The sequence below is a fragment of the Aythya ferina genome (assembly GCF_964211825.1).
Source record: "Aythya ferina genome assembly, chromosome: 4".
NCBI lineage: Eukaryota > Metazoa > Chordata > Aves > Anseriformes > Anatidae > Aythya > Aythya ferina.
Window position 1 is genome coordinate 23540855 of NC_140300.1, and position 27758 is coordinate 23568612.

At 39.9% G+C, this 27758-nt stretch overlaps 1 protein-coding gene across 2 annotated transcripts in view; it reads left to right on the plus strand.

The window, feature by feature from the left end:
• PGM2 (phosphoglucomutase 2) overlaps window positions 1-27758 on the plus strand; it is a 41385-nt gene that overhangs the window by 715 nt on the left and 12912 nt on the right. Inside the window, exons 1-2 of one of the 2 annotated variants that reach the window (XM_084517655.1) lie at window positions 22690-23017; window positions 26979-27146. In XM_084517655.1, the coding sequence (XP_084373781.1) occupies window positions 22961-23017; window positions 26979-27146 (225 nt within the window). In that variant the 5' untranslated portion in view covers window positions 22690-22960. Of the gene's footprint in view, window positions 1-22689; window positions 23018-26978; window positions 27147-27758 lie in introns of those variants that run through there. The other variant, XM_084517654.1, reaches the window with a different exon arrangement.

The following is a 27758-nucleotide window of genomic DNA, read 5'->3' on the forward strand; positions in this document are numbered from 1 at the left end:
GCGCCTGCGCCGGGCCGGGGCGGTGCTGTGCTGTGGTAGCGGAGGGGGGGAGAGGCTCGGTGCTCTCTGCCCGGCTGTAGGAAAGGGGAAGGTGCTTGTGGTGCACTCCTGTAAAGAGTTTTCGGTGTTCGACCCCGTCGCAGATGCATTAGTGGGGTGAGGGAGTGCTGGCATAGGGCGCCCAGGCGGCTTTGGAGGATCTCCAAGGAGGAGACCCCACAGCCTCTCTGGGCACCCTGCTGGGGGTGTCCCTGCTGGAGCAGGTGCCCCCAGAGGGCCCTGCCAGCCTCACCATCCCGTGATCACACAGCAGAGCCTCTAGGACAGCTTTCTAGCCCTGTCACCAGCCGTAGCCGCTCCCTGCCCGCACAGCACCTCACCCCTAGCAGCACCGTGCTGGGGCCAGGTGGAGGCAGGGCTGCCTGCCAAGTGTGGCCCAACAGCCCCTGAGGCCAGCAGAGTTTGGTCCTTACCCAACTTGCTTAGTGTTGACCAGGTGCTGCAGCAGCTCCCAAGCACCTATGTGGCATGCTGAGCTCTTGGGGTTGCCCAGAGCCTCTCACGAGAGCTGGTTCAGGTGCATCTCAGTCAAGGGTTTCAGCCACAGTTGGAGAAGGCCCCTGTGCCACCACTGCCCCTGGAGGACCCTCACTGCCAGGGCATGGCACGAAGGCTGAGGAGATCTGGTGGGGATGGTTGCTCAGCACCAGAGCTGCCCCACACTCAGAAGGAACGGTGCTGGTTACCAGAGCTGGGTTAAAGCTACTCAGTGTAATGGTGGGGCAGTAGGGGCCTGCATGGCATTGGTGAAGGTGCCGCTGCCTCAGCATTCACACTGAGGCTTGCAAACATTCACATCCTTCATGCGACTCTTCCTTAATTAGCCATCAGCTCACAGGGCACCACTTGCCCTTTTTTACCTCTTCCCACCCATGATACCTCAGATTTGTACTTATACACCTTGACTCTTCACAGTTTAACTCCAGCATAGATTTGCATCCTGTTAAACCAGCTCACATGCTTAGACCTTGGCCCACTTTGTATTTCAGCCTCTATAACTGGACTTTTCTGCTGTCATGGCAAAAAAAAAAAAAATAAATCATACTCTTACATCAAGGCAGCAGCAATTACATCTTCCCATTAGTTCCAAATACATTACTCTAAATTATTCTGATCTAAATTATTTATTTATACTTGCTCTTACTCATTTTAAATACCTAAGCAAAAAATGCCATTAATTTAAGAAACAATGTTGCAATAATTATAAAGCCATACACATTCTGGCATGATTTGTTTATCTAGTACCAACAATGTGGGCAGAAATACCTTTATTGACTAGATGTTTTCTCAGCTAGATCCAGTACATTAGATCAACACCGTCGTGTTTGAGCAATTAGTCCATCTAACATCTTTTCCCCCTCATCATTTTTGGTAAAGAAAATATGCAGAAAATCGTGTTCTTAAAAGTAGTAGATCAGTACCATTGACAAAATGCACTGGAAACTGCAACTCTGGAAATAACCAGTCTTAATCTTTTTACTGTGTGCTTGACTGTCAGCTCTATTCATGGTACAAATTGTAGCCATTATTTATACACAAAAATATTTTTTCAGAGATACATTTATGAAAAGATCAGGGTGATTTAACACCCGCGATAAACATGTTGACAAGCAAGGATTACAATTGCTCTCTTTTCCTTCTTTGGGAGCAAGAGAAAAATACTTTTCAAAGAATAAGCATTTTCTGAGTCCAGTGACAGAGCTCTATTGATTGTTCAGATACTTGTTTAGGTACCCATTTTTAGCATCTATTGAAGTGATTTTACAATTCCTTTGACAATTCGAGGTTGAATACTGTATTTCAGAATTTGTTTCTATCTTTAGCTGAGTTTGACTGCTATTTGCCCATCATCAGCCTTAGGAACGGCAACACAGCAGTCCTGAAAATAGACTAAGCCATCAGACACAGTTATGACATAGAAAATAAAAAGTTAAAGCTTAATAATAATAATAATAAAAAAATACAACCGCAGAATACAGTACTTAAGGTATAAGTAGGTATGGCTGAACTTTTTGCCAAAGTTTACTTGTATATTCAGCCTGAAGGAGTTCAAGAATTTAATGAATGTCATGCTTATAAGTGGAAATGCCTCTTCTGAGTCCAGTAGATAACCAAGAACTTGAAGTCTCAGATTCCTTATTTAAACAATTGGTTGGAGATTTATTCATTTATTAGCAAGGAAAACTAAGAAAGAATGAACAAAAGTGTCCTTTTCAACAGAGGGGAGAATCAAACTTTCAAAAACATGTCTTTGATCCTCTCAGGTTTCCTACAGAAAGTACTGCTACTCACCTGAGTAGCTTCTTCTCTGCCTCCTCAATCACGACTCTTTCTTTTTTTTTTCTTGTGATGTGGTTCTCTGTCAACTGTATTCAGCATCCTAAGGGAGACAGAGATGAGGAAAAGGAGGGATGCTTCTTTTTTTTTGCTTGGAAAGTATGGAACTCCATTTCCCAGCTGACAGGTTATCCACAAAGTTCAGCACAATTTCTGAACCACATCTGCCTCTGTGAAACAAGCTATCCAGAGGAAGCCCCTGGCTTAGGGTCTCTCTCTGACTCCAGAAGCATTGGTTGCACTTTAAAAAAAAAATGATTGGAGAACTAATCTCAGTTTACAACACAGCCCACAAGCAGTGAGTTGGCACAATTTCTAAGGCAGCAACTTCCTGGCCTTCTTCATCCACTGGAACAAATGCCCTTGGGAAACTCTTTGACTTTGCCACTAGAAGATCTGTGAAACTACCCACAGACTCCTACAGAGAATAATAAACCTCATTAAAACATTGTAAGCCATAAAGTTTCCTGAACAGATTCAAAACTTGCCAGAAGTTTTAATTAACCCAATCTATGTCAACTGTTTCCTCAAGATTTCTAAAATACATCTTTTTTTTGTTCCTATTAATAGTTAGTAATGTTTAGTTTGCTCATATTAATTTATTCCTACTAGTATGTTCCTATTAGCAGATAAACCAGTGAATTAGGAAGCATGCAACCAATTTTTCTAATGCAAAGCAGTCAAGGAATATTCTTGTTTAATGGCCTTTGCCATTGCTTACTGATAATTGTTGACACAATCGAGAAAAAAAAATAATTATCCTATTCTGTACTCTGTGTATGCTCTTTGAAGAGCTCAGGATTTGTATTACTATTCATTTCTGCTTTTCCCTTAGAAGACCTCACTACTATTACTAGAAATTTGAAAAATATATGTCTTTACTTGACCTTTATAACTAGGAAGCAAGTATTACTTGGTGTTTTGCCTATTATTTTTACTTCAGTCACAAATTAAGTTACATGTTACTGAGAAGTTGTCCTATTAATGAATTTACATTTTTCATTATTGTTCCACTGTTGACTTTCTTTATTAGATGACTTTTTCTGCATTTCATTTTTATTGGTAGGAATATCAGAATAGAACAGACAGCTAGCCAGCTCTCATATGTAAGTTACAGAAAGAAAAAAACATTTGCAGCAGTAAGTAGGAGATAGAGAAGCCATTGCTCTCACATCTTAAGCAACATTGCCTTGAACGTCAAAACAAGGAAAATATCTTATTGTGACACTGGAAATGTCACATCATCAGTCTCTTTTATATCACTTAACAAGACACTAAGACACTTGAAAATTGGTAATCAAGGTGCTAGTCTCACAACTGTATAATTCCATAACATGTATAAAAATGATTACATATACACAAATATTTCATTGTAAAACTAGCTAATACAACTGCAAGTAAAGCTTGAACACATAAAATACCCTTTGAAATTAAAACGGTACATGTTTCCACACCATTTAATTGTTCAGTTTTATTTATTGCTAGAATCACAGTTAAGACACAGGCTTCTTTGTGTCTGCTTTCTAAGAGCTCTTTCTAACCTCCTCATGCTCAACCACCACAAATAAATAAATAAATAAATAAAAATCATATGTATTCGCTATTATTACCTATACACACAAAGCAAGATTACTTTTAAAACATTTTAAGGCTGCATCCAAATGCCAGCAGTGTTTAAAACACCCACATATATTAAAGAGGCAGCCTTTGGTAGCAGTAATTTACCTGACAGTGTTTTACTTTACAGACCAGAGTGAGCCAAATAATAATGTCGAACAGTAAGAGAGATATTAACATCAGGAACAGGGATGATGGGGGGGGAAAAAAAAGAAGAAGAAAAAAAAAAAGTAATTTAATGTGTCAAGTATTAAACATTCATAAAACTCAAGTTTAATTATTAGTTTTCTGACAGAACTTTTACGTATCCAGAGGCTCAATTCCTCCCTTATAAAAGAGCAATTGCAAATTTCTATAGGACTGAGACCATTTCTTAGTACGTGTGTCCAAATATGAGGACTAGGACATCTTGGGTATTTGCTTATAAGAATTTATATATATTATAAATAAACAAATAAACAAAAGCCAACCTAAAACAAATACCTGGACCCAGACAATTAACCTACCTTGGAAATGATACCTCTAACTTAAGGCAGCTACACTTATCAAGCCCCTATTCAAAAAATAAAATAAAATAAAATAAAATAAAATAAAATAAAATAAAATAAAATAAAATAAAATAAAATAAAATAAAATAAATAAATAAATAGAGCTGGAAGGGACATTCTCAGCAAGCTGTTTGAAAGCTAACCTAATTTTACATTCTATTTTGCTTAATATGCAGCTGTTTCTACTGATGGAAGTAAATGTATTTCTGAAAGGCACTGATTCGCATGGAAAAAGAAAAAAGCCAGCAGAACTATACATAAAATGCAGTTCTGCTCTAAAATTTTAAGCTTTATACTTAACAAATTGTCCATTTCTACAATATTTCATCCTGTCTGGTTGAGAAAATAACAGTAAACAAGCTAAGCCTTTAAGGTAGTGATTTTCTAGATGCAATCTCCCTTTCCCTCTCATACTTTTCCTGTCTCTTTCTTTCATGATACTGTTCCTCTAATGCAATTAGGTTGCAGGACTTTCTTTGTCGGTAGGAATATGGTTTCAGTTTTATTTGTACCTACGTGAGGTCAGGGTTGTGGTTCTCACCATTCAAGGAAAGAGACGTTTGGTTTAGTCAGGACTGTCTCCCCTTTGTTTGTGGTGGGTCCCACTGATGTGGGTAAAATCTGTTTCCAGCGAGAATAAAAAAAAATACTTGATTTTGGAACCAAATCGTTAAGCTACCTGCCTGAGAAGAAGACCACAAGGCTATAGACACTGTCCCAAGGACAGAGCCAATTCTTTGCAAATATCTGCATGTGTATTGAAAGGAAACAATTAAAAACAAGAACTGGAGCCTAGCACTTCCCTCTAGGATGCCAGCCCATAGCATTAGAGCAATCTGGGTAGGGAATAGAGAAGGAAGTGGTACAATTAGCTTTAACTCTTTAAACGGCTGTGGTTGTCATTATGTTCCTGAGATGCCAGATCCTGTTGATACTTGGTAGGTGTTCCCCATGAAAGCCTGGCAGATGGAGCTCTCCTCAGGGAGCTGAAGGACAGGAATGTTGATGATCTGGATTCTGATCGGGTTTAGGCATGATTCGGTGTTAGCTGGGTCCTAAACATCAAAACAGATGTGCCTGCAAATGCTTGGGGAACTTTAAAGGCTCTGCTATGGCTGTTAGGAAGCTCAAGTGCCTCCTGAGTTAATCAACAGCTTTGGACCTCAGTGGACTATAAGGATGTTCAGGCTATTGTTAGACCGGCCTCTGGGGACACAGGGAAAAGGGAGGAGCTCAAGGAAGTACCAGAGCAATGCCTGAGTTCAACAAAAAGATTACAGGAAAACAACAAAGTTCATCCTAAACTGAAAGGAGTCGTGAAAGAAGACTGGTGGTTTTGCATCTTGTGGAGAACCGTGTTGTAAATATGCAGCGTAGTGTGGCTTGTTTGGTGTGTGGCAGATGTGGAACCTGACGCAGCACAAGGTAGGGCCACAACCACCTAGGTGACGGCTTTCCTCTTGGTTTTACACTGCCACAGGTGCTAAGGTATTTTTTACACCATAGCTCGTAAGTAAAAGTCAGCATGGAAATGCTCTAAGGTTCTGTATCATAATGTGTGTTTTAAGCAAATGAAAAGTAAATCAAAGGCCTATAGTAATGAAACTAAAATCCACTGATTCACATTCTGTGCTGTTAAGTCATTATGAATTAATTTGTAACAGCTGAACAATATTCAGCAGGGAATTCAATGATAATACAGGTGGGTGGAAAACTAAGTCCAATAATGTTATGTGAAGTCACAAGGCATGAAAGAGCTGGCTTCATTAATGGCCTCATGCAAATAGCACATTCACACCTCTGTGTGCCTAAAGCTAAACATATATATACAATATGCATATATTTATTTATATTTATACATACATACATATATATAAAAGGAAATTTAGAAATATGCATATTCTACTCATAGAAATCCATTCATTCCTTTTGGCAGCATCTCTAAGTGAAACTGTCAAAGTAACTGCATTTCCGAGAAGCAGGAGGGGTGCATCGAGAAATGCTCATGGAAACCTGGAGCTGTTTCTTAGTTCTGCAGTGACTGTGGCTGGCTGTGTACTGGGAGACAGAAAGTACTTGTGAGCCGAGTCCCTCCCCAGCTGCTGCACAGGCAGACTTGCAGGGTGTGTTACACTGCAGATGTTTTCAACATATGCAGATCTTTTCCAGTTCCCAGAGCTAAGTCAGAAGATAAGAACAAACTGAAAAGCTTGGATGTTCTAATTAAACACATTTAATTACTAATTTAATCCAGTTCAAGGATATTTGTTATCCTCATCTTCTTTGTCTCTATTATGAAAACAGATTATCTTCTGGTTGGGATTATTTTGAATTAGATGAATTTTACATTCAGAACTTTGGGTAAAATTTGAAGTCACCTTAGCTTCTGAGATTTCATCATCAATAACTTTCTGAAGATTGTATTACTAATGAAAGCCAGGTAAACTAGTAAGGAGATACAAATATATCTGTTTGGCATTCACATTTCAAGATTTATGATTCTGGTCTGTCAGAAACGTTTGAGGTATGCTACCTCTCCACTTCTGAGGATTTCTCAGTCCTCAGATCAGAGACTGCTCTCTCAGGACTTAGTCACTCTGAAGTATTATTCTTCAGAAAATCAAGGAATCTTATTACAACCTTCATTTCCTGGAAGAAAATAGGATGTGGGTCTGCAAGAGAGAGGTCTTGCAAAGAAACTTGTGTGGTTTAATTAATAACTTAGAAGCTTGCTTCCTTGTGAAAAGCCCTACTTTGAACATACTGGCTATGCAGTTGGAGTAGTATATTCCTTGAACATAATACTGAGGCTGGAGCTATTAAAGTAAAATAAGTCATGCTGCAGTGGTAATTATTCCTCAAATATTTTCATGGTTTGGAAATCTGGCAAGTGATCTGTTAGCATGATTTGGTTAGACTTCTCATGTTGGCTGACCAAAATATTAGCTACCATATTTAAACTCCTTAAGCATGATTTGATTATTTGGGTCAAAATCCAGAGGCAAGTAAGTGATCGCCAAACTACAGTATAGTGGTGTGGAGAGGATCGCCTTCATTTCTTCCAACATTTCAGAAGCATGCTCTGAAAAAAAATAGGACACATCAAGTTCGCATGCAAGGAGCTCTGTTGAAAACTCCATGAAGAATAGATCCATTGAGATAAACTTCAAATTTTGTTAGGCCTGTTTATTCCCACTGCCTTTTATGTGAAACTCTTAGATAAGAAGCCACACACAGATCAAAAACTGTATGGAGAGGGAAGAGATGTGACCTGAATTCCAGATGTGATCTGAATTCCGTTGTTTACAACAGTGTTTCTATTGATATGTATAATCCCTGGTAGATCACCAATCATTCACAGCCAGAGAATACACAATATTGGAAAAATATATAGGCTGGAATGCAGTAAGATATGCAACAGACATGGTTGTGTGGACGCTTATTGAATGCAATACAATAGGCATTATTTTGGATCGTTTTCTGGCAGAAAATGCTTAGGACTTCCTAAAATGCTATGAGTATTGGAAATTTGTTCAGTTCCTTACCTTGCCTTCTCAAGCCCAGCTGTGCAGTATTTCTCAAAGCAGGTCAGGATCTTGCAGTAACTCATGCCGCTTTGCCAACACTTCACTGGGAGTGTCAAAAGCAAGATGAGGTCTTTAACTGGATACCTAATTAGCTGGTAATTGGAGCTGAAATGGGAAGTCTCAGAGAAGTGGGTAGGGAAAGTTTAGCAATGCAATATATGCTTGTTGCCACTTATGTCACCACCCATCCTTGTGAAGAAAGTACTTTCATCTCTATAGCTCACTTTTAGGAATTAGAGGACTGTGATTTGATCTCCCCTGTTGGGCTGAACAAAAGCAATTCCTTCAACCTCTCTCCACATGTCGTTTCAAGCTATTAAATTAGTCCTCCGTGACACTTGCACAAGTTCTGCAGCTAAGAAATATTTTTATCTGGAAGAGGCAGAAGAGTTATTGTCAAGGACTGAAATGTAAACAGCTACCGAAATCCTATATGATATCTGGTGCACAAAGTTTTCATTGTACTGAAAAGACCTTGTTGGATCAACTACCCGCAAATCTGGATATGAAGAACAGTTGAGAGCCTGGATATGAACAGCTGAGAGTTTAGGGAAGACTTCTGTATGGAAGGAATGGTGTCCCAAAGCTGGGCAGGAAATAATGTCCCCTGACTGTAAGGACTTTTTCAAGGTTTTGACAGCTTTCTCCCTTTCATATCAAGATAGATCTGAGATCCGAAGCATGAGTAAGAATACTTTTTGGCTAACAACTCATGAAAAATCAGTGTTGGTGAAAGTTTAAAAAATGTAAAATATGTAAATCTGAGAAGTCCACCCCCCCAAACAAACAAACAAAAATGTTTACTTGTAGACTGATCTTCTAGTTAGTTTGCTTTAAATAAAATACAATTTTCACTAGGGACAGAAAAGAAATATTATCAGAAAACAATTATTGGCTTAGATCTGAGTGCTGACAGTCACTGTGGGAAAAATGAGAAGTCTCAGGAAGCAAAAGAGATTGTGGTACTCTGTTTTTTTGAAGAGAGACTAGTAAAGATTCTGTTGCTTTTGACTGAATGCCACAAACCTGGGCCTGCTCTAGTTAAATTAAGACAATTGTGCAATTCACTTATCTTTAGTGTCATGCTTTTAAATATTATAGTTGTTAACTTCAATACAAATTCTAGTAAAGGACAATTTTTTTTTTTTTTACTAGCACGCAGCATGCTTCTTTTTAATGGAAACAAGTAGGATGTGTTCTCAAACAGGAGCAGATAAAGGAACTGCTCATCTTCTGTGTTTTGTGTGGAGCGCATGTTCTTGTTAATCATCTTGTTTACTGGCCATATCGCCTACCCTTGCCACAAGATTTGTGGCATTTTGTGGAAGGATCTCTTACAGGATTTTAAAAGGTGTATGATAATTAAATTAATATGAAAAACATCTCGTAGTTGAATTGGTAAGTTTTTGCTCATTACATGCCCCCAACAAATCAGGAATTAGCAAGTGAGCTTCTTATGGATGGGGAGAAATATTATTATTATTATTTTTAAAGGAACGGATATTAAATCTGCTGAAATATATGATTTCAGAAGATCCTAATTTTTTTGTTAAATTCAGTCACACTTGTTTGACTATGTAGACATAGAAAACATACTACAAAAGGTGCAACTGGGTTCATTCCTTTGCAGAGGGAGGAGATGTTTAACCTAAAAGCCTGCTATGTTAGCCTGCCTTTGCAATGTGGACAAGTTGTTTGATTTCCTTTTGGATCTGAAATGACTTAAATCCATAGGTCCTGCTTTGTCAAATAAAGCCTTAAATCAAGGGGTTATGGAAGCTGAGGCTGGCAGCTCTTCTCAATCGTGAATGCTGCTCTGCTTCATACAACTAGCCAAATCTTTGTAGTGGTAAAAACTGAAATCCAGTATCTTGTGTCCTAAGCACAAAGATACAGAGTAATTGTCTTTCTTTCTTCAATGATTATTTAAAGATTTTTGTGCTTAAACCAGTGTGCCTATCTCAAAATATTGTATATTTTGATGATTTAACACACTGTCAGACTACATTGTTTCTGTATTCTAGGAGAATATAGCAGATGCTGGACAACTGGGAAAGGAAAAAAAAAATTAAAAAGGAAATTCCTCCATAGTTCATAACTGATTTTTCCCTACTAATATCTTCTATGAGCTATGAGCTATTTAAATCCATGTTAAATCAAATGGTTATTGTAGAGTCTTTTTACTTTTTTTTTTTTTTTCTTTTCTTTTTTTGGGGGGGGGGGAACTCCCAGTTTTAGCATAAAGCAAACCAATTTCTTCCTGCCAAAGTATTTACTAAAGAAAATGTTGGCGGGCAGGGAGATGGAACAAACTATATAGAGAAAATTGCTTGACTTGCCTAGACTTGCAAAGCAGAATCTCAAAAGAGTGCAAATAACATTAATACATTAGGACGAGGAGAGACTTTAAACGGATGTTTTTGATATGAATCACCATGTACACCAAGCACTAATCTGCAACAATTATATCCTTAATGGTCATTATTACAGGAACAATAAATATTTAGCTCAGCCTTCCTCTGGAAAGTCATGGCCTAGACTGATATTAGTGCCTAGACTGATACATCTCTCCATGATATAAATAATAATAGAATATAGAATATAGAAAGAGATACTATTGCCTAGAATTATGTTAGCTAAAAATCACAGATTCTTAAATTGCTTCACAGGGAACATGTAAGTAGAATATGGTGCTAGATGCTATTTTCTAAGGATTCATTTGACCTTTATTCAGCCTCCTAAAGTAAACGTTTAAATTATTCCACAGCATCTCTCAAGAGTGTTAAGTCAACAAAAGGCCTTGTGTCTCCAAATATTTGCCTCTGATGATAGCACACTGCAAACAGAAGCCAGAATCAGGGTTTCCACCTGATGTTTGTAAAATGTAATCTTGTCTCAGCTACTGAGGTCCTGTGGTAAAGGTAAGAAGCTCCTGTTGAACATTTCCACATTCCTTCAACTCAAAATATTTTGACTGAAAAAAGCAAGGGCATTTTTGTTAATGGTGTTTTACTGTGCACCACACGAACAGCAGAGTGTAAACCAAACCAAAACAGCACTGCTCTATAAGGTCAGATCCTTTGCTTAATTCTCCACTGCAAGGAATTCTGATGAGGATTCTGTTTTGCCTTTAAAATATGAAATACCCTTTTTTGAAATAAAAATCAAACCCAAATGGTGAAGTAAGTTCTGTTGAGAGAAAATACCATCAGACAGTAACAGTCTGTAAACTTAGCATTGTTATTTTATGCTGCTTCCCTCTCAGCTCTTCCTCCTGCCTGTCTTCCAGGCTGCTATCACGTGGCATGGGAGGGCTTGCAAGTGGGAGGGACCCGGCCACTGGAGCAGCCCAAAATAACTGGAGAACCAGTTAGTGTCTGAGGGATACAAGTGAAGTCTGCATTTGCTATAGGTTTAGGCTTGTGGTTAAAAGCAACACAGCTTCTTGCTCTGCCTTTCAAGCCATTTATAGTTGAAAAGCACCTGAAATCTGGTAGGTGAATTTGAATGACGTTTTGCTATTAGGAGACAAATTATACAGATGAATTTTGGTGATTCTTGCGGGGCCACTGGTAGTAATGGGAGCTTAAGAAAAGCCTAGAGGCATGATCAGAGCAACAAACCAAGAAATAGGTGATTCACCAGCACGCTGTCAGTGGTCATCATCGCTCCAGCTGATATGGAAACAGGACACTGCAGTCACATCGTCACAGCGTTTGCGGGAACCCACGAAAATGGAGGGGAACAAAATTTGGCTGTGGCCAAGTGAAGTCCGCTTTTTGAAGCAGGACGTTCTGCTGCAGAAAAGGAGAGGAAATGCTGGCTGCACGTCTGTCCCTCCAAAAAAAACAAAAAACACTGACCGCTTTAGGTTGCTGCTTTTGAAAGAGCTCAGCAAAGCTCTGGGTCTTGCAGCAGAGATCTGACTGTTGCAGTTCATAGCCACAAAGCCCACAGCTGTTTCCTAAGGTAGGCAGCTCACAGATAAGGCCAGACAGCAAGATCAGTTCAGCTGAGCATTGCAGAAGCAGCAGCTCTGCATCTTAAAATAGGAACACAGATTTATTTTAGCAGCTGAAAAGGTTAGAACTCCAACAGAGCCATGCCAGGAGCTTGTGGTTTAATCAGCTGAGGAAATGTTGGCACATGATCCTTGCTGGTCACACCGAGGTCTGCTTGCAGTCCTTTTCAGGCCGTGGGTAGTGGCGTTTTCAGGCCGACCTAGGGTGCTGCTCTGGTGGGGGAAGGGTTTGCTTTTGCTCCTTTGTGCATTCTTGGTTTTGTTTGTTTTTCCCCCTTGTTGTACAAGCAGTTAAAGCTTATGTTGCTGACTGTTTCAGTGTTCAAAGCAATACTTCCAGTAGGCAATTAAGATAAAATCTACCTATAGTAAATCTGTGAAGTGCCCTACTGACACATGGGGTTTTGTTTCATTCAGTCGTTCTCTCTCTTCCAATCCCTTCTTCTATTTTCTGACTTCTGTATGTTTATCTTCATCTGTCTGTACAAGTGACTATAGCTGCAAATATCCCAAATAATGATGGAGAGGCTTTTTTCTGTTTGCTTGCTTGTGCTATGGTCAATGCACCTTCCTTTCTTTGGCAATTAAAATTTCCCCGTCTGTTTAACAGTGATGTTGACACTGTAATTGGTGCCTCAGTGCTGGCTGACCTGACAGGAACCTGCAAGCTGTCACAGCAACCCAAAAGGCTTCTGAACAGCTCGCAAGCCTTCCAGTAGATGTGAAATGGAAACTGTGGCTCATTGTTTCTCTGAGGAGCTTCCGTCCACTGAAAATAAGTCACTCCATCAGGATTTGGCTGATAAACTTTAGGTCCTCAAAGTGAAGGCAACACAAGGCAAAATTTAGTCTTTAACGAGTAACTTCTGAGTCAGGGCAGAGAAAGGCAACTCACGACTTTTATCCACTGCCACTCTGTAAGTTGAGTTAATGCTCATTGAAATTCACACCACTTCAAATACAAATGCTTTGCTAACCTCAGCATTGGCATCGGGTCCACATCAGAATAAGATCCTAAGCTAAAAGCATCATAAGTGAAACATGAAACTAGCTTGTCTAAGGCTCCAATTAAAATTTCTTTGTAATGAGTAACGAAGACATTTCAGGTATTTTCAGAAGGATGGTGACTGTCAGTTAACAAAAGACTGAGTTTTGTCTTCAGCATATATTGTTGCCTTACCTAGAACAGTACCTCAGCAATTCCTGACAAAACCAGCCCCTTACCCCCACCTTAATTTACCCCAGCATCTCCTACTGACACCCCCACACCTCCTCATTGATTCCCACCTACACCCCTCTGCAGGCACTTCATTGCTTCAGCCCCTGTCCCCTCTAAGGGCACCTCAGTACCTCCTGTCAAATCCTGCCACTGTCCCCTTCATGTACCCCATTGTTTCCCAAACAAACTCCCCCGCTGACCCGTTTGGGGTCAGTGCTTCCCCCAAAATCTCCCTGCTGTTTCCTCAGCTATCTCTGTGTTTCCCCCCAGAAACCTGCTTCTGCCCCTTTTGAGCTGCCTCACCACACAGTCTACCAACATGAAAACAACTGGAAATGAAGAAGCGAATAGTTGAATCAATAGTTTATAATTTAACATTGTAATATCTAAAATCTAGAACAGTATTTACAGAGAAAGGTCACCATATATCCTTTTGCCTTTTTTTTTTTTTTTTTTTGCCAACTATAGAAACACCTCTTGAAAAAATTCTATTTCAGACCTAATTTTGTTTATTTTTCTACTAGATAGTGAAGTCCTTCAAAAGGGTTTGTTTGTTTGTTTGTTTTCCACTATACAAGTCTCCTTCTTTTGTCATGACTTCTTGCCCTGCTTTGGCACTCGCTGAGCGCAGCAGGCACTAACACAGCTCCCTGAACCAGTGGAAAACCTGCAGCCAGCGGGGCTCAGAGCTGGCAGCAGGGGTGGTGGGACCTGGGAGCACCACGGAGCCTGTGAGCATCCCTCAGGCAGACAGCAGCCATCTTCTAGAAGCACAGGAAGGAAAGTATTTTATTTCCTTATGTTTTTTGTTTCCCAATTTTGCCACAAATATTAATCAACTTCCCTGTTAAGATATGCAAGCTGATTTTTTTTTCCTTTTTGAACAATTAAAACAATAAAAAACTGATTCCTAAAATTGCAATGTTTAACAAGAAAACTGAGAAAATAATTTGAAGAGAGTCATATCTTTTTTTAAAAAATGCAAAGTTAGTTTTCAAAGATGTTGAAGTGCACAAACCTGTTACTTTTGGATTGCTGTGTGTAAAGCCTTTAATGCTGTTTAAATTTGCTGAAATGTATGCTCACACATGTGCTCACACCATATAGGGAAGGGTGAGAAAATAAGAGGTTACGTGTCTGAAAAGGAAGCACCCAAAATGTATGAGCCATACACTTTGAGACATGCTAATAAAGCTGCAGCTACTGCATGATTCAAATTGTATAGCACGGGGAACTGAGTCACTTTTGTCTATGACTGTATTTGCCTGCTTTGTTTTTAAAGCATGAGCTGAATGCTGGATTTAATCATTTCGGCTAAGAATTTAGAATAGCGTGCTCAGTAGCTCCTCTGTCTGACCAGTTATCGGGTATGTGGCCAAACACATGCTGCTGCCTGCATCGTGTGCTTGCCAGCAGTGATGATAGGAGTAGATACGTATTTGATGTATGTGGGATTTAATCTTCCAGTTTACTTCAGATTTACTAAGCTTAATCTATAAAACAAATGATTGCTTTAAAGCAAGTCTTTAAATAGAGGGACATACTCTCATTTATTGATGCTGAATTACTTGGGAATTCATTAACAGTGTTTTTGTCAGGAAGACTTTATTCCAGCAAATATTTACATCTATAAAGGAAACTGTACAGTTTCCTCTACAATAACATTGTATGACAATACAACAGCATTATATACCATAAAACAACAGGAGAGTGCTATAAGAATGAAGAGGTTTCAGAAAGTAGTTCTAAAACTTCATCATTCGGTATAGTCAGTTCATCATTTGGCACTTACAGAAGCCTTGCTCTCTCTCTTCATCATCAGTGGTTTGAATGGCAATGGTTTCCTGTCTACATGGTCACCAAAATCAATAATGTCACATTTGCAGAACCTGTACTGCAGGGCTGCTGCAATGCTGGTTGTGCACGACATTGCATTTTCCTAAGAAGTTTCAGACAGATTTCAAGCTTCTTGAGAAGTGTGGCTGAAGAGTCTTAAGAGTCTTCTGTTTGGGGGGTAAAGAGTGCTTTTTTCCTTGAGAGTATTCAGGCACTGGGACAGGCTCCCCAAGGCAGTGGTCACAGCACTGAGCCTGTCGGAGTCCAAGTGTTTAGACAATGCTCTCAGACACAAGGTCTGGTTTCTGGGTTGCCCTTGTGGAGCCAGGAGTTGGACTTGGTGATCCTTGTGGGTCCGTTCCAACTCGGGATATGCTATAATTATAAGAGTAAGTGTTTTGTAAAACCTTTTTTTCCTAGTCTGTCTGTTTAAAGGTTTGGTTACCATATGATATGAAGCACTACACTATGAAATACCAATTTCAAATATATACGTAATTAAATTTCAGACTCTGAATGGTGGTCACACATGCCTGTACAAGGCAGAAATGTCTCACTTACCGGTACAAGAAAATTGTGCTGGAGGGAGCAAATACTATGAATCACTTACAGTATATTTGCAAAGAGTTAATTACTCTTTGTGATATTATGAAACTGTTCTTATTTTATAAGGAAGAAACTGTAGTTTAAATCAGACATGTTCAAACCTTTTCAGTGCATTCCCACTCTAGGACGTGGGGTAGAATTCCAGGCCATTGTAGGGCTTTTCCTACCCCAGTTATTCATCATGTATCACTGCGATCCTCCATGCAAAACAAACCGCCTGTGACTAGCCTATCACCTACAGAATGTGAGCCAGCAGGAAGGCGCTTTGAGTCTGAGTATTTGGCAAGTAAATCAAAAATAAAAATGAGCATAATTATGCAAATCAGAAAGCCAATCTCCAGACAGTATCTCAAGTGGTGAAGGCATCAAGCCAAATACCTAGTGAGTTATTTGCATTTACTGAGCAAGCACATGACATGAGAAAAATCTCTTTATACAGGAATGGTTACAGAGGCAAATTGTTCTCAGAGCTGGTGACTTTTATTCTTTTCAACAGTTTGGGCACAGAAGGTAGAAAACGAAACCAAAACCCTGGTCTTAAGGTGAAGCTTCGGAGTCTCTGCTGAAGAGTATCACTATGATAAGTTAATTAAGTTTTCCATATATTAATAATAGGACATCAGAAAGTAAAATTTACTTGAATTCAACTTTACCTCAAAGCTTTACACAGAAAAACTGGTAGTTTTCTGAATCCATGAAGTTGCTTTTATGCTTTCAGTATTTCTTTCCATTCCTTGTTGATGGAACATCATGGAAACAGGAATGCTGTAGCAGGGTGAGAAAGAGTGGGGCTCCTTTTTATTCATTGGCATTTGTTTTCTCTTGCCCAACTCTAGAGATGAGCAGAGGAAAATCCAGCCCCAGAACTGTAGGAAGAGGAGCATTTCTTTCAGATAGATTGCTATCTGAAAGAAATGTTTTTCTTTGACAAGACAAGACGCTGTGAATGCAGTTCTCTCTCAGTAATTACAGCAATCTCAGTAATTATTTCTGCTAGCACCGAAAGAGGGCATCCTTTCTCTACGGTATAATGACAGGAACACTGAACTAATAAAAGCTTTGAAGAACCTAGTTAATTTTTGAAATTATTCTTCTGCATTTTAACTAAAATTTATTGAAGTTTAAAAATGGACCTATTTAAAAAGCGGACTGTAGTACTTCACCCTCCCAGCTCTTTGAGGCCATTTTAAGGCCTGCCATACAAACTTCTCAGTATAGCCTTTCTTGTAATGTTTTTATGGGTTCGGAAAGACATGCTTTATCTCCTGTACAAAGAGTAAATAATCTGCAAGATAACAAGAGTCTACCTCTTTTAAATATTTTCCTTAATTTCAGATTTATTTATTTAGCAAAAGCAAGGTAGGGCGTTTAGCAGTACCTTCTACTTAGAAAAGCTTTTTATCACAAACATGAAGCTACCAATTTTCCATATTTTAGATACTATTTCCTCTGTCAGTGGGACATCAGAGAAATTCTTTGCATGTGAGCTCAGTTTTGCTGGCTAGTGAACTACATATTACAAAAGCATACTGCTATTTATTAAAAAAGAAAAAAAAAAAAAAAGCAACTGCCTTTCCCCTTTGATATTGCTGTCCCACCTCTCAGTCATGTATTTACAAGCTTGAGCACTTAGTGGGCCCTGCTGCATGTTCAGCACGTTTGAGAAATAGCTTCTTTAGAAGGCTGAAGTCAGCTTTAGAAGCTTAACGTTTTGGGAAAGTTGCCTATAATCCTCACAACATACTGTTGTTAAGGCAGGTATCTTTCCAGTATATTCAGGCTGTGACCAGTTTAGATTTTTTGCTTCTATTTTGGGTAACTCATACTGCTTAAGGACACTTTGTCATAACTTAGTGCTAGGGAACTGTTGGAATCGCTCTCAGCTCCATTCCTGTAAAAAACAGTTATATGTTATAGGCTTAGTAAATGTATTTAGGTGCTCAGAAAGCTACCTAACAAGGAAAGAAACTTTACTGACAGTCACAGCAGAACTGAAGAGCGTGTATAATAAAGTATTGTACCCTACTCAATTCTTTCACAAAGGAATTGGGCCAAAATAATCTGTGCATAGTGTTCTTTAACTCTGTGATACCAAAACATTAAATATTTCAGTTTTGTCACAGCATTTGTATAAAGGGCAAGTTCGAGATCATGCCTTTTTTTTTTTTTTTTTTTTTTAGTGTAACTGACTAATTAACTAATTTGGGGGGCTTAGAAATGAAGTAACATCTAGGAAAAGGGCAGCAATCCAAAATATACTTGAAGAGAACTGGCGTTAGCTCTAACTTTGTCCTGTCTGTCAGACTAACGTAACTGAGTCTGTCCCTGAACCTGGAAACTGGCTGCTGTCTGGAACAAGAAAGAAAAAGCACGTTTTGGTAATTCAGCTGCCACGGCGTCCAAGATCTCCTGCCTGCCAGAGGTCAGGCGTTTATGCCCGACTGTGGAAATTAGAAAAGATCCCTTGGTTGTGAGAAGTCTACAATTAACAATGGAGGGAAAAAAAAAATCAAGAGGAAATAAAAAATAACCTGACACATCCTGGGTTAGCTGGTAGACCACAGAAATGTAGAACAAATACTAAAGTTCAAGCCAGGAATTCAATTTCCACTACATCCTTCCTTCTCTTCCCCTTCTTCCTCCTCCCCTCTCATTGGGTTACGAGAATGGTTCTGTATTTAAGACAACATCCTATTGTGAGGACTACATGTGCTCTTTTAAATGTGTCATGTATGCCACCGTCTGCCAGTCAATCTGTGGTACAGAATCAAAGCTTTCCTCTCTCCCACCTCCCACTGGTACTCCAAGCTGGTGAATGAAGTGAAAAGTAATAAAATAGCTTGAAATTTTAAGACTGCACAAAGTAGGAAAACTTTTATGCAGGTTAAGCTTTAAGAAGCTACAGCTAAATTGAACTTGTTAATAGTAATATCCTATAACCCTTAGTTGTCTTCTTTGTTTCTTTATGTACCACAAATAGAAATCTCTATGTCCCAATTTAAAGTAAACAAAGAATGGTTATGCACTAAAATCATATTTAAAATGGTAGAACCAGATAGAAGAGTCGTAATTTCCTAAATGTAACAAGAAATTATCACTGACTGTGATATTCTCTTTCTGTTAGATTTTACTAATTTTCTCTACAGCTATATCATAATTCTGAAGAAGTCAGCAATGAAAAATGTAGGTTCCTTGCCACAACACACAGCATCTCACCTAGCACAGAACCACAGAACAACTGAGGCTGGCAAGGCCCTCTGGAGGCCCCTGCTCCAGCCCCTGCTCCAGCAGGGTGCCCAGCACCGCGTCCAGGCAGCTTCTGGAGATCTCCAAGGAGGAGACCCCACAGCCAGGAGACTCCCTGGGCAGCCTGTGCCAGGGCTCTGCCACCTGCCCAGCACAGAAGTGCTGCCTGATGGTCAGAGGGAGCCTCCTGTGCTCCAGTTTGTGCCCACTGCCTCTTGTCCTGGCACTGGAAACCACTGAGAAGAGCCTGGCCCTGTTTTCTTTGCACCCTCCCTTTGGGTGCTTTTATACATTAACAAGGTCTCTCTATGCAACCTTTAGTCATAGACAACTTTTTTAATTCTTATTGATCCCAGCTAACTGGTAATTTCTCATGTTGTCTCAGCATGTGCCAAATAGTATGCTATATCAGAAGGCTCCCTATGAAATGTCATTTTATTATGCCTAAATGTTCTCCAGAAGGTTGCAGACTGATTCCTATTCTTTTGACCAACAGAAAAGAGTATTCCTACAGACCACTTTGCTAAAAGAGAAAAAAAATGTACCAAAAGTAGCAGTCATTCAGTCAAGTATGATTTGAAGAGTATGACATGATCCAAAGCTGTCCTGTGTTGAGACTGACAAGGTCATGAGTGATTTTGGAGATTTAGATTCATTCCAGTTTATTATTATTGTTATTGTTGTTATTTCAGGGAGTAGGCATGTTCTCTGACTGCCATTCTTTGAAAATAAATTATATGTTATTTGATCAAGACACGACTTGTTGGTTCTCTAAATGTTGGACCGAATCCCTAAACAAAACAAACAAACAGAAAACCATAACAATACTCAAAATGTGCCAGAAAACATCAATCATTTTGCTCATTTTTCTTAATGACAGAATCTGTCTCTCTGCCTACAAATGAAATAAAGCAGTTTACTGCTGTGGTGTCATTAAAGGAAAAACAAACAAAAACCCCACAGTTAACAAGTAGATGCTGTTTAGTTCATGCATTATGTAGAAAGTCTGTACAGGTAGAATCATAGAGAGCCTGACTTACAAAATACATTCATCTGGAGTTTTTGGCTTCTGTATATGTCAGTGAAGAGGGATGCTTTAAGTACTTTATAAAGTCCTCCAATGAAATTCTAGCATAAAGCTGAATTTAGTAATGGGATTACATGAAGAAGATGCAAGTAAAGTTAGCTTCAGTATTTGAAGTTCCCAGAGAGTATCAGGACTACAAATTGACTCATTTTATTTGTTGTTTTTTCTTCTTTTTTCATTTTGCTAACTTCGTCTGTTTTAGGTTACAGCTGGAGAAAAGAGAGGAAAAAGACACCATCCTTTATGACTTGGTTTTATTTATTTATTTACTTACTTACTTACTTTCAGTCTGTGGTCAAACAAATACATCTTTTCTCTGATAATCCAGTATCTCCATGTTCTCATGAATTACTGTTGGTTTTCTAATTCTTTCTCAGAAATTTGTTCTCTGGGAAAAGTCACTAAGAAGGATCTAATTGTTAGATTGCCTGACATTTTGAAATTATTTGGATTGTATTAATTGCATGAAAATTATGTTAATCACAGGAGAAAATGCATCAGAAGTTGACCATTTCTTTTTCAGCATCTTTTAATCCCATTAGACAATTAAGTTTTTAGGAGTGAGGCGCTTGGCAAGTTGAGTGATTCTGTCCACTTTGTTCAGAGCAGTCCCAGGAGGTACTAGACTAGGACTTTCAAATGGATTTTCAGTGACACAGCTGAACCTATGCTATGTGATAAATCCTGATGGCCATTTTCCTCCATCTTCTAGAAGAAAATGTTTGATTTATAGTTTGATTTATACTGAGGCTATAAGGAGAAAAAGGAGACACTCTGAGGATCTGTTGATGTCTGCCACCACTCCTCCAGTTGAGTCAATTGCAGTACTTTGACAGACAGCTTTGCAGAGTCAAAGTCTTGGTTAATGTATCATTATTCACTTACACAAATGCTGTTTTTTCCTCTAGTTATTGTCTGCTGCCTTTGAGAAGCATGGCAGAAGTTCAGTGTTATTTTGACAAGGGCAGCCACTTCCTCATTTGCCTCATCCTTTTAAGCATGGGACGGAGGGGATGCTTAAATTGTTCCCAATGAAATACTGCTGGAAAGCATCTGAATAGCTATATCCTTCATGTGAGTTCAGATTCAGGACTTGGCAGCAAGTCACCCTCCTGGCTCCAGGGTGTCTGCTCTTCCTCCTAGACGTCACCTTCACAGTGCCATTGTGTTGCCCAGGACCTCAGTCCGTCAGCAATATGCACTGCATCTCTATCGAGAACCCAGGGATTTTCCATGACATTGGTCTGTACTGCAGAATTGAGCCAGCTGCAGGAAAATCTGTCATTCTTTTCAACTCTCTCTGGAATTACGTGGCACCCGGTCTGGCTCAGACACGGACAGAGGTTGACAAAATCTAGGGAAAAGCTCTTGAACAGCAAGTGCCTTGCCCCTAAAACTCAGCAATCAGACTGCTTTCTCCATTAATACTTTGGAAAGCTGATGCCAGGTGTCATGTTATGCAAGAAAGAGGGTTCAATGTGCTCGGGGCTATTCTGTCCCAAAAAATCAAACTGGCCACATGAGTTGTTGCCAAAGGTTCATTACCAAAGAGCTAGAGGAGAGCAGACTAAAGCAGTGAAGCAACAGATTTTTGTCTGCTTTCCTTTCTGCTGGGTTCCACTGATCTTTCATCTCAGACTTTTTCCAAAAGGGTATCTTAATTGGTATTTATATTGAGCTATACTGTAGACGGGTATTCATTAACATTTTTGCAAATGATGTGTAGGATTTTTCTCGTTTGCATGCATTCTGGTAACATACTACCGAACTTTGAAAGCTTTCCAAATATCACTACAAATTATTATTTCCATGAAAATTTACAAAGGTAGTACTCATTATTCTAACTATATTTGGTCTATTTTCTATTTTTATTGGTCGTACCTGCCATTAATGTCTGATTTATAGTATACATGATAATGCACAGAAATCATACATGGTTTGGCAGATAACGAGCAGATCAAACTTGACGGTGTGATTCATAGAAAATGTATTCACAAACAAAAAGTATTCTTTAATGGGAATAGCATTCACAGTAATTAACAAGCTCTTTTCATGAATGGGATTTTGAGTCCTAGAGTGGGAATGGAGTTAGCAGTCGGCTCACAACACGGAGTAGGAGTTCTCGGGGATATTTTTGGGTGGTATTTTGGTAAGGGCTGTGTTGGAGCCATGCTGATGGGCACTGTCTCTGTTAGCAGCAGCGGAGCTGGGTGCTGTGACTTCCATGCACAACTTCCTACGGTTGCCTGGCTGGCAATGAGAAGAGAAACGGAACTTATGTGGTCCAAAGTCTGAGATTAAACACTGAGGAGGATAAAAAGACCAGTTGCGGGTCGGTTCACTGCAGGATTCACCCCGACTTGTGCAAAACTCCGGTTTCTGGAGCGTGCGGGAGCGAGCACCGCGGGGGGGGGGGGGGAATAGTGGCAGCAGAGCCCCCGGGCTGCTCCCCTCCTTGCCTGCAGGCGCAGGCAGCTCTCGGCTCGCATTTCCCCGAGGGAAGGCTGGCTGCTCTCTAGCTAGGAGCTCTACCCTCGCAGACAGGCGCAGGACCCTGCCGATTTCTGCACCCAACGCACGAAAGCGCCGCTAAAACCCTCAGCCCTCCCCCGCCGCCCTGAACGCCCCGCGGCCGGGCTGAGGGAACCGCGACATGGCGGCCCTGACCCCGGCCTCGGGCGGGGCGGAGGTGGGGCGGCTCGGCACGGCCCGGCCCCGCTGCGGAAGAGGGAAGGAGCGGGGCGGCCGGGGCTGGGGCTGGGGCTGAGGCTGAGGCTGAGGCGGCCGGGCGGCACCATGGCCGGGGACGCGGCGCTCAGGCGGGCGGCCGAGCAGTGGCTGCTGTGGGACAAGGTGAGGGGAGCCCGGCGCCCTGCCAGGCCGGCCCCGGGCGGAGAGGGGGCGACTCGGTGCCCTGGGGGCTTGGGGAGGGAGGCGCTGGGCTCTCGGGGGGATCTGGCAGCGGGGGTGCTGTCTGTCTGTCTGTCTGTCTGTGTGTCTGTCCGTCCTGCTGCGGGGACCCGGCTCCCTGTCAGAGCAGCCTCGGAGGATGCCTCGCCGCGTTGCCTGTCGCAGAGTACGAAAACCTACGGGTGCCTCCATGCTGCCCTTTGCTCAAATGCGCTTTCCAAAAACGCTGGCCTCGAAAAGGACCGGGAAACGCAGGGGGCAGCATCGCCTCCTGCCCTCAGAAACTGAACCTCCACGGCGGCCTGGTGCCTCGCCTCTTGCTCCCTTTTCCTGCCATCGCTTTAGTACGCAGTACGTCTGTTCCTGGGAAGGTGCTTAAACTCCTTAAAACAGCTCTCTGTCCGCAGTTTGGATCTGGGTAGTACTGTACGCAGAAGTAAACCCCTCTGTTTATTTCTATGTTCTACATGTCTAAAGGAACTTTTTGCCATGGGGGTGTTTTGGAAGTGCTTATGTAGCCGCTTGTTGCTGCGTTTCCCACTAAGATTCAGGTCTGCATTTGCTATATGTGGTTTGCATTTTTTCTCTCCGTACATGAAATTAGTTTTCATTGTGGAACATGTTGGCTATTTGTCTCACTTACATTGCTTTCAGTGCCTGACCTTTTTTTAAATCAATGTACAATACTGTATAGGTTTTGTGTGACCTACATATTTGTTTGGTTGGTTACTCTTCTGCTTATTCAAGACCATCAATGAAAACATAAAGTACACACACACATATATATAAAATTAGTTCCAGGTTCTAAAGGCCATCATTGGAAGTACTTCCAATTTGTTGTGATACTTCATTGAAGATTGACAGCTCTATTCCTGTTAATGATGCTGCAGTGCCATACTAACCCCTTGTTCAGAGCTGTTAGGGTATTAGATCAGGTTCTGTGTAAATTTTTTTTCAGCTTAATTGATTTTAGAGAAAAGTCTGGTTTTAAAGGGTGCTTTATTTCAGTAAAATAACTTCCTTGACTAATGTTAATTATATTCCAGTTTTCTGCTTAATCAATTCATTTTAATTGGTTATTCCAATTATTTTGTGAAACCCTTGTGAAATTCAGCATCCCTTGAACTATCGGCATCCCTTGAACTATCGTTACCTCTTTGAAGGCTAGCTCTTTGTTAACAGTTGCGTCTTTGACTGCAGTAATATTTGACCAGTATGCCATACCTCGTTGCAGATTGCTGAAAGTAGCAAGGTATTGTCATTCATTTCTCAGGGAGCTCCTACAGTGTTTGCATTGAGCAACAGCCTAATCTGATATAACCCTTGTCCATTTACTCTGATATAAAAAAAAAAAAAACTCCACGGGAAGGACTGCTTTTGAATTTGAAGGGAGAAGTTAATTTTTAATGATGATAAGCTGCACGTTTCTTGCAAAATAATAGTTTACAAGAGCAAACCCTTACGCATGGAAATGGTCCTGCTGACTTCACTGGAGGTAACAATTACTGTGCATATTACCAGGCTCTTTTCGTCACTGTATTCATTACATAAGTATCATATTTGTAATTCATTCTTTTATCAAACATAAAATTATGGATAGAAGGTAGCTTGTCTTTTTAATAAAAACAAAACTTGTTTAGTCAGAAGCTGTCCCTCTACTTTAAAACCTTGAGAGGACTTTTTACGCTGAGGAACCATCTCTAGGGCCTTCATTTAGTATAAATAACTCATATGTAACAAGGTGATGTTTAAGTAAATTGCAGTAATGGATATTAATTCTGTATTATAACACCTGCTGCTGTAGTCAGAGACATCAGTATTCTCAAAATCTTATCCAACTTGTTTGAGAATAGAAAAAAGAGAGAAGCAAAGAGGAATGAAAAAAAGCAGCACTTCACTTCATCCTTCAGATACAATTGGGTCCTTTTATAGAGATTCTTCTGCTTTTAAAAAAATTAAAAAAAAAAAATTTTTTGGTTTATTTTTGGTTGTTTTTTTTTTTTTTTTTTTTTCCCAAAACTATATACACTGATAATTCAGATAATACTCCCAGAGTTCTGCAAGGCTTGAAACAAAATGGGGACAATAGTATGTACATTCAAAAAGAAAAAAAAGAAAAGCAGATTCTTAGGAGAATATAGCCGTAAACAATTATAACAGTAATTCTGGAAAAATCGTGTGTCCAAAAAAGTCCTGTGTTTGTATTAAACAGACTTAGGCTGAAATTTTACCATTATGTTTTTATAATGCTTCTAATGGGGCAGGGAGGAATAACACAGAGAACTGAAGGCACACAACCAAGCTTTTTCTGTCTAATTATCAGAATTAAGTTGAGCCTTCTGCAAGGATGGTTCAGTTGCAGCATTCCTGCATTGGTAAATTGCTAATTCTTAAGCTGGAATTCAGTAATTCAGGGGTACATACTTGCTTATTGCACCTGGGAAGAACAACTTTTTTCCGTACCGAGTCCAGCTTGTTCTGCATTATACAGTTTGCTTATTCACGCAAAGCCTTGTTAGCTTTTTGAGTATTTATTTAAACTACCACATTTGCCCTTCAGCAGCAGGTACGTAGATCAGTGATTAGGGCAGGAGGCATCCACAATTTTAAAGTGTAATATGATGTCTAAGAAAAACATGGTTTGGTTATTAGGTGTTACAAACTGTGGTCTCACTTTGATGCACAGAAGGCTTAGGCACTTTCATAAAAGTTCACCCAGATGAGTGCTGTTGTGTGTGTTCTTCAGCACTTTCTGGAGATGCAGGGAAGAAAATCTATTTGTGCCCAGGATGATATGGCTTCGTTTGCTCTAAGCATGCCTGGGTTATCCAGGAAATAGTAAAGTCTGACTTTCATGAGGTCATTTGGTTGACCAGAAGTCAAAGCTGTGATCATTTGGAAATAATAATCTTTGTACTCCAGTGTGAAGTGTGTGTAATGGTGCCATGACTAACCTGTGGAGCATGCTGCCTCTTTGCATAACGCCGTTGCCTAGTGGCTGGAGTGTGCCATCTGTCCTCTCGGCTCATCAGCTTTCAGGGAGTCAAATGAATGTTAAACTTGACAAATCCCACGTTACTGAGGTGTTGCGGAATACAGGACTTCACTAATTCCAGAAAAAAAGAGTGGGTAATAGTTGTATCATGCAAGTAATGCACCAAGAAAAGGAGGATAACTTAGAAAATAAACTTTTCACTGTTTATAACAAGCCTGATGAGGCTGCACATCACTTATCTGCACAGTCATTGTATTTAGGAATTCCGCCTTAGTAGTCAAGCTTTCATCTTGAATGTTACCTTTCATATGTTTTCAAACACACATATATTTTGTGTCAATTGTTACCTTTATCTTCTGACCAGTCTGTTTAGTTTTGTTACTGCTCTTTCTTGTTAACCAACCCTCAGACAACCATATGTGGTTTTTGTTGGTTTGGTTGGTTGTTTTTAACTCACAGCACTGTGGAAGTAATATTTCGTAGTCATGAGCCTATCTTATTCTCTGCTAGTTTTAGAGTAATTGTGTTCTGATGACAAAAATTCTCTGAACTGCAAAGACTGGGGTTTGTTTTAAAACAAGAAAAACTTAAATTTGACATCTTGGAAATCTTTTCACTTTCCTAATTGATATATATGCTGCTGTCAAAGCAGCACGTTCACTTAAGGAGATAAAGCTAAGTAAGGAGTAGTTGAAATTGTTCTGACTTATCATATCCAGAATATGCTGCAAAAGTTCCAGGGTTCCAGAGGTGGTGTGCTGTTGTAATACTGAAGTAATCCAGTAGAGAACATGGGAAAGAATGTCAGTTCTACTAAGAAGCTTAAAGGTATTTGAAAACAAACCCCATGAAATTCAGATATTTTAGAAATGTTTTTTGTTTTTTTGTTTGTTTGTTTTTTACCTACAGAATCCAAAAACTTCTGCAATAGTGAAGCAACTGGTTGCTGAAGGAAATGTGGAAGAACTACAGAAATGCTTTGGCTTGCGGATGGAATTTGGCACAGCAGGGCTCAGGGCTGCCATGGGAGCAGGAATTTCTCACATGAATGACTTGACTATTATCCAGACAACACAGGTATTGTGTTCATCATATTATCTCATTTAGCTGGGTGGATGTAGGAATGGAAGGGCCTCACAACAAGCAAATGGTCATTCTGTGGAAGTACAAGTTTTTTGTTTGTTTTTTTACTGTTTTCCCAATTTTCAGAAGTCATTTAAATAATTTTTAGTGCTGATCGCCAAAAATATGCAGAGTGAAGCTCTTAAGCTGGTAAAATAAGTTACCTTCCATATTTGATTTGCAAATAAATTCATACACAGCTAGTTAAGCTAAGGATGAATTAATCCTGGCATAACAACTACAAAACAAAACAATAAAAAAGAAGGTAGCCAGCATTCAGCTAAACATCGTGCATGTTGCATGTAAATTTACGTAAGTGCAGTGAGTATGTCTGCACGCATGTAGGTACTAAAGTAGATTAGTCCTTGAAATTGCTGTTGCGTGGACTGCTGGTGCCCTAAACAGGTGTCGTTATCAAGGATGAGATGCAATTCAGAAAGTGAAATGTTGGCCAGTTGTTCACTTCCTCGTCTGAGACCTAGAAAAACTAAATCATTTCTCAAAATCTGCAGTTCAGACTAATCGTGTTAAGTGTTTCTTTCTGGAATTGGTTCTCATTTCTGGAAA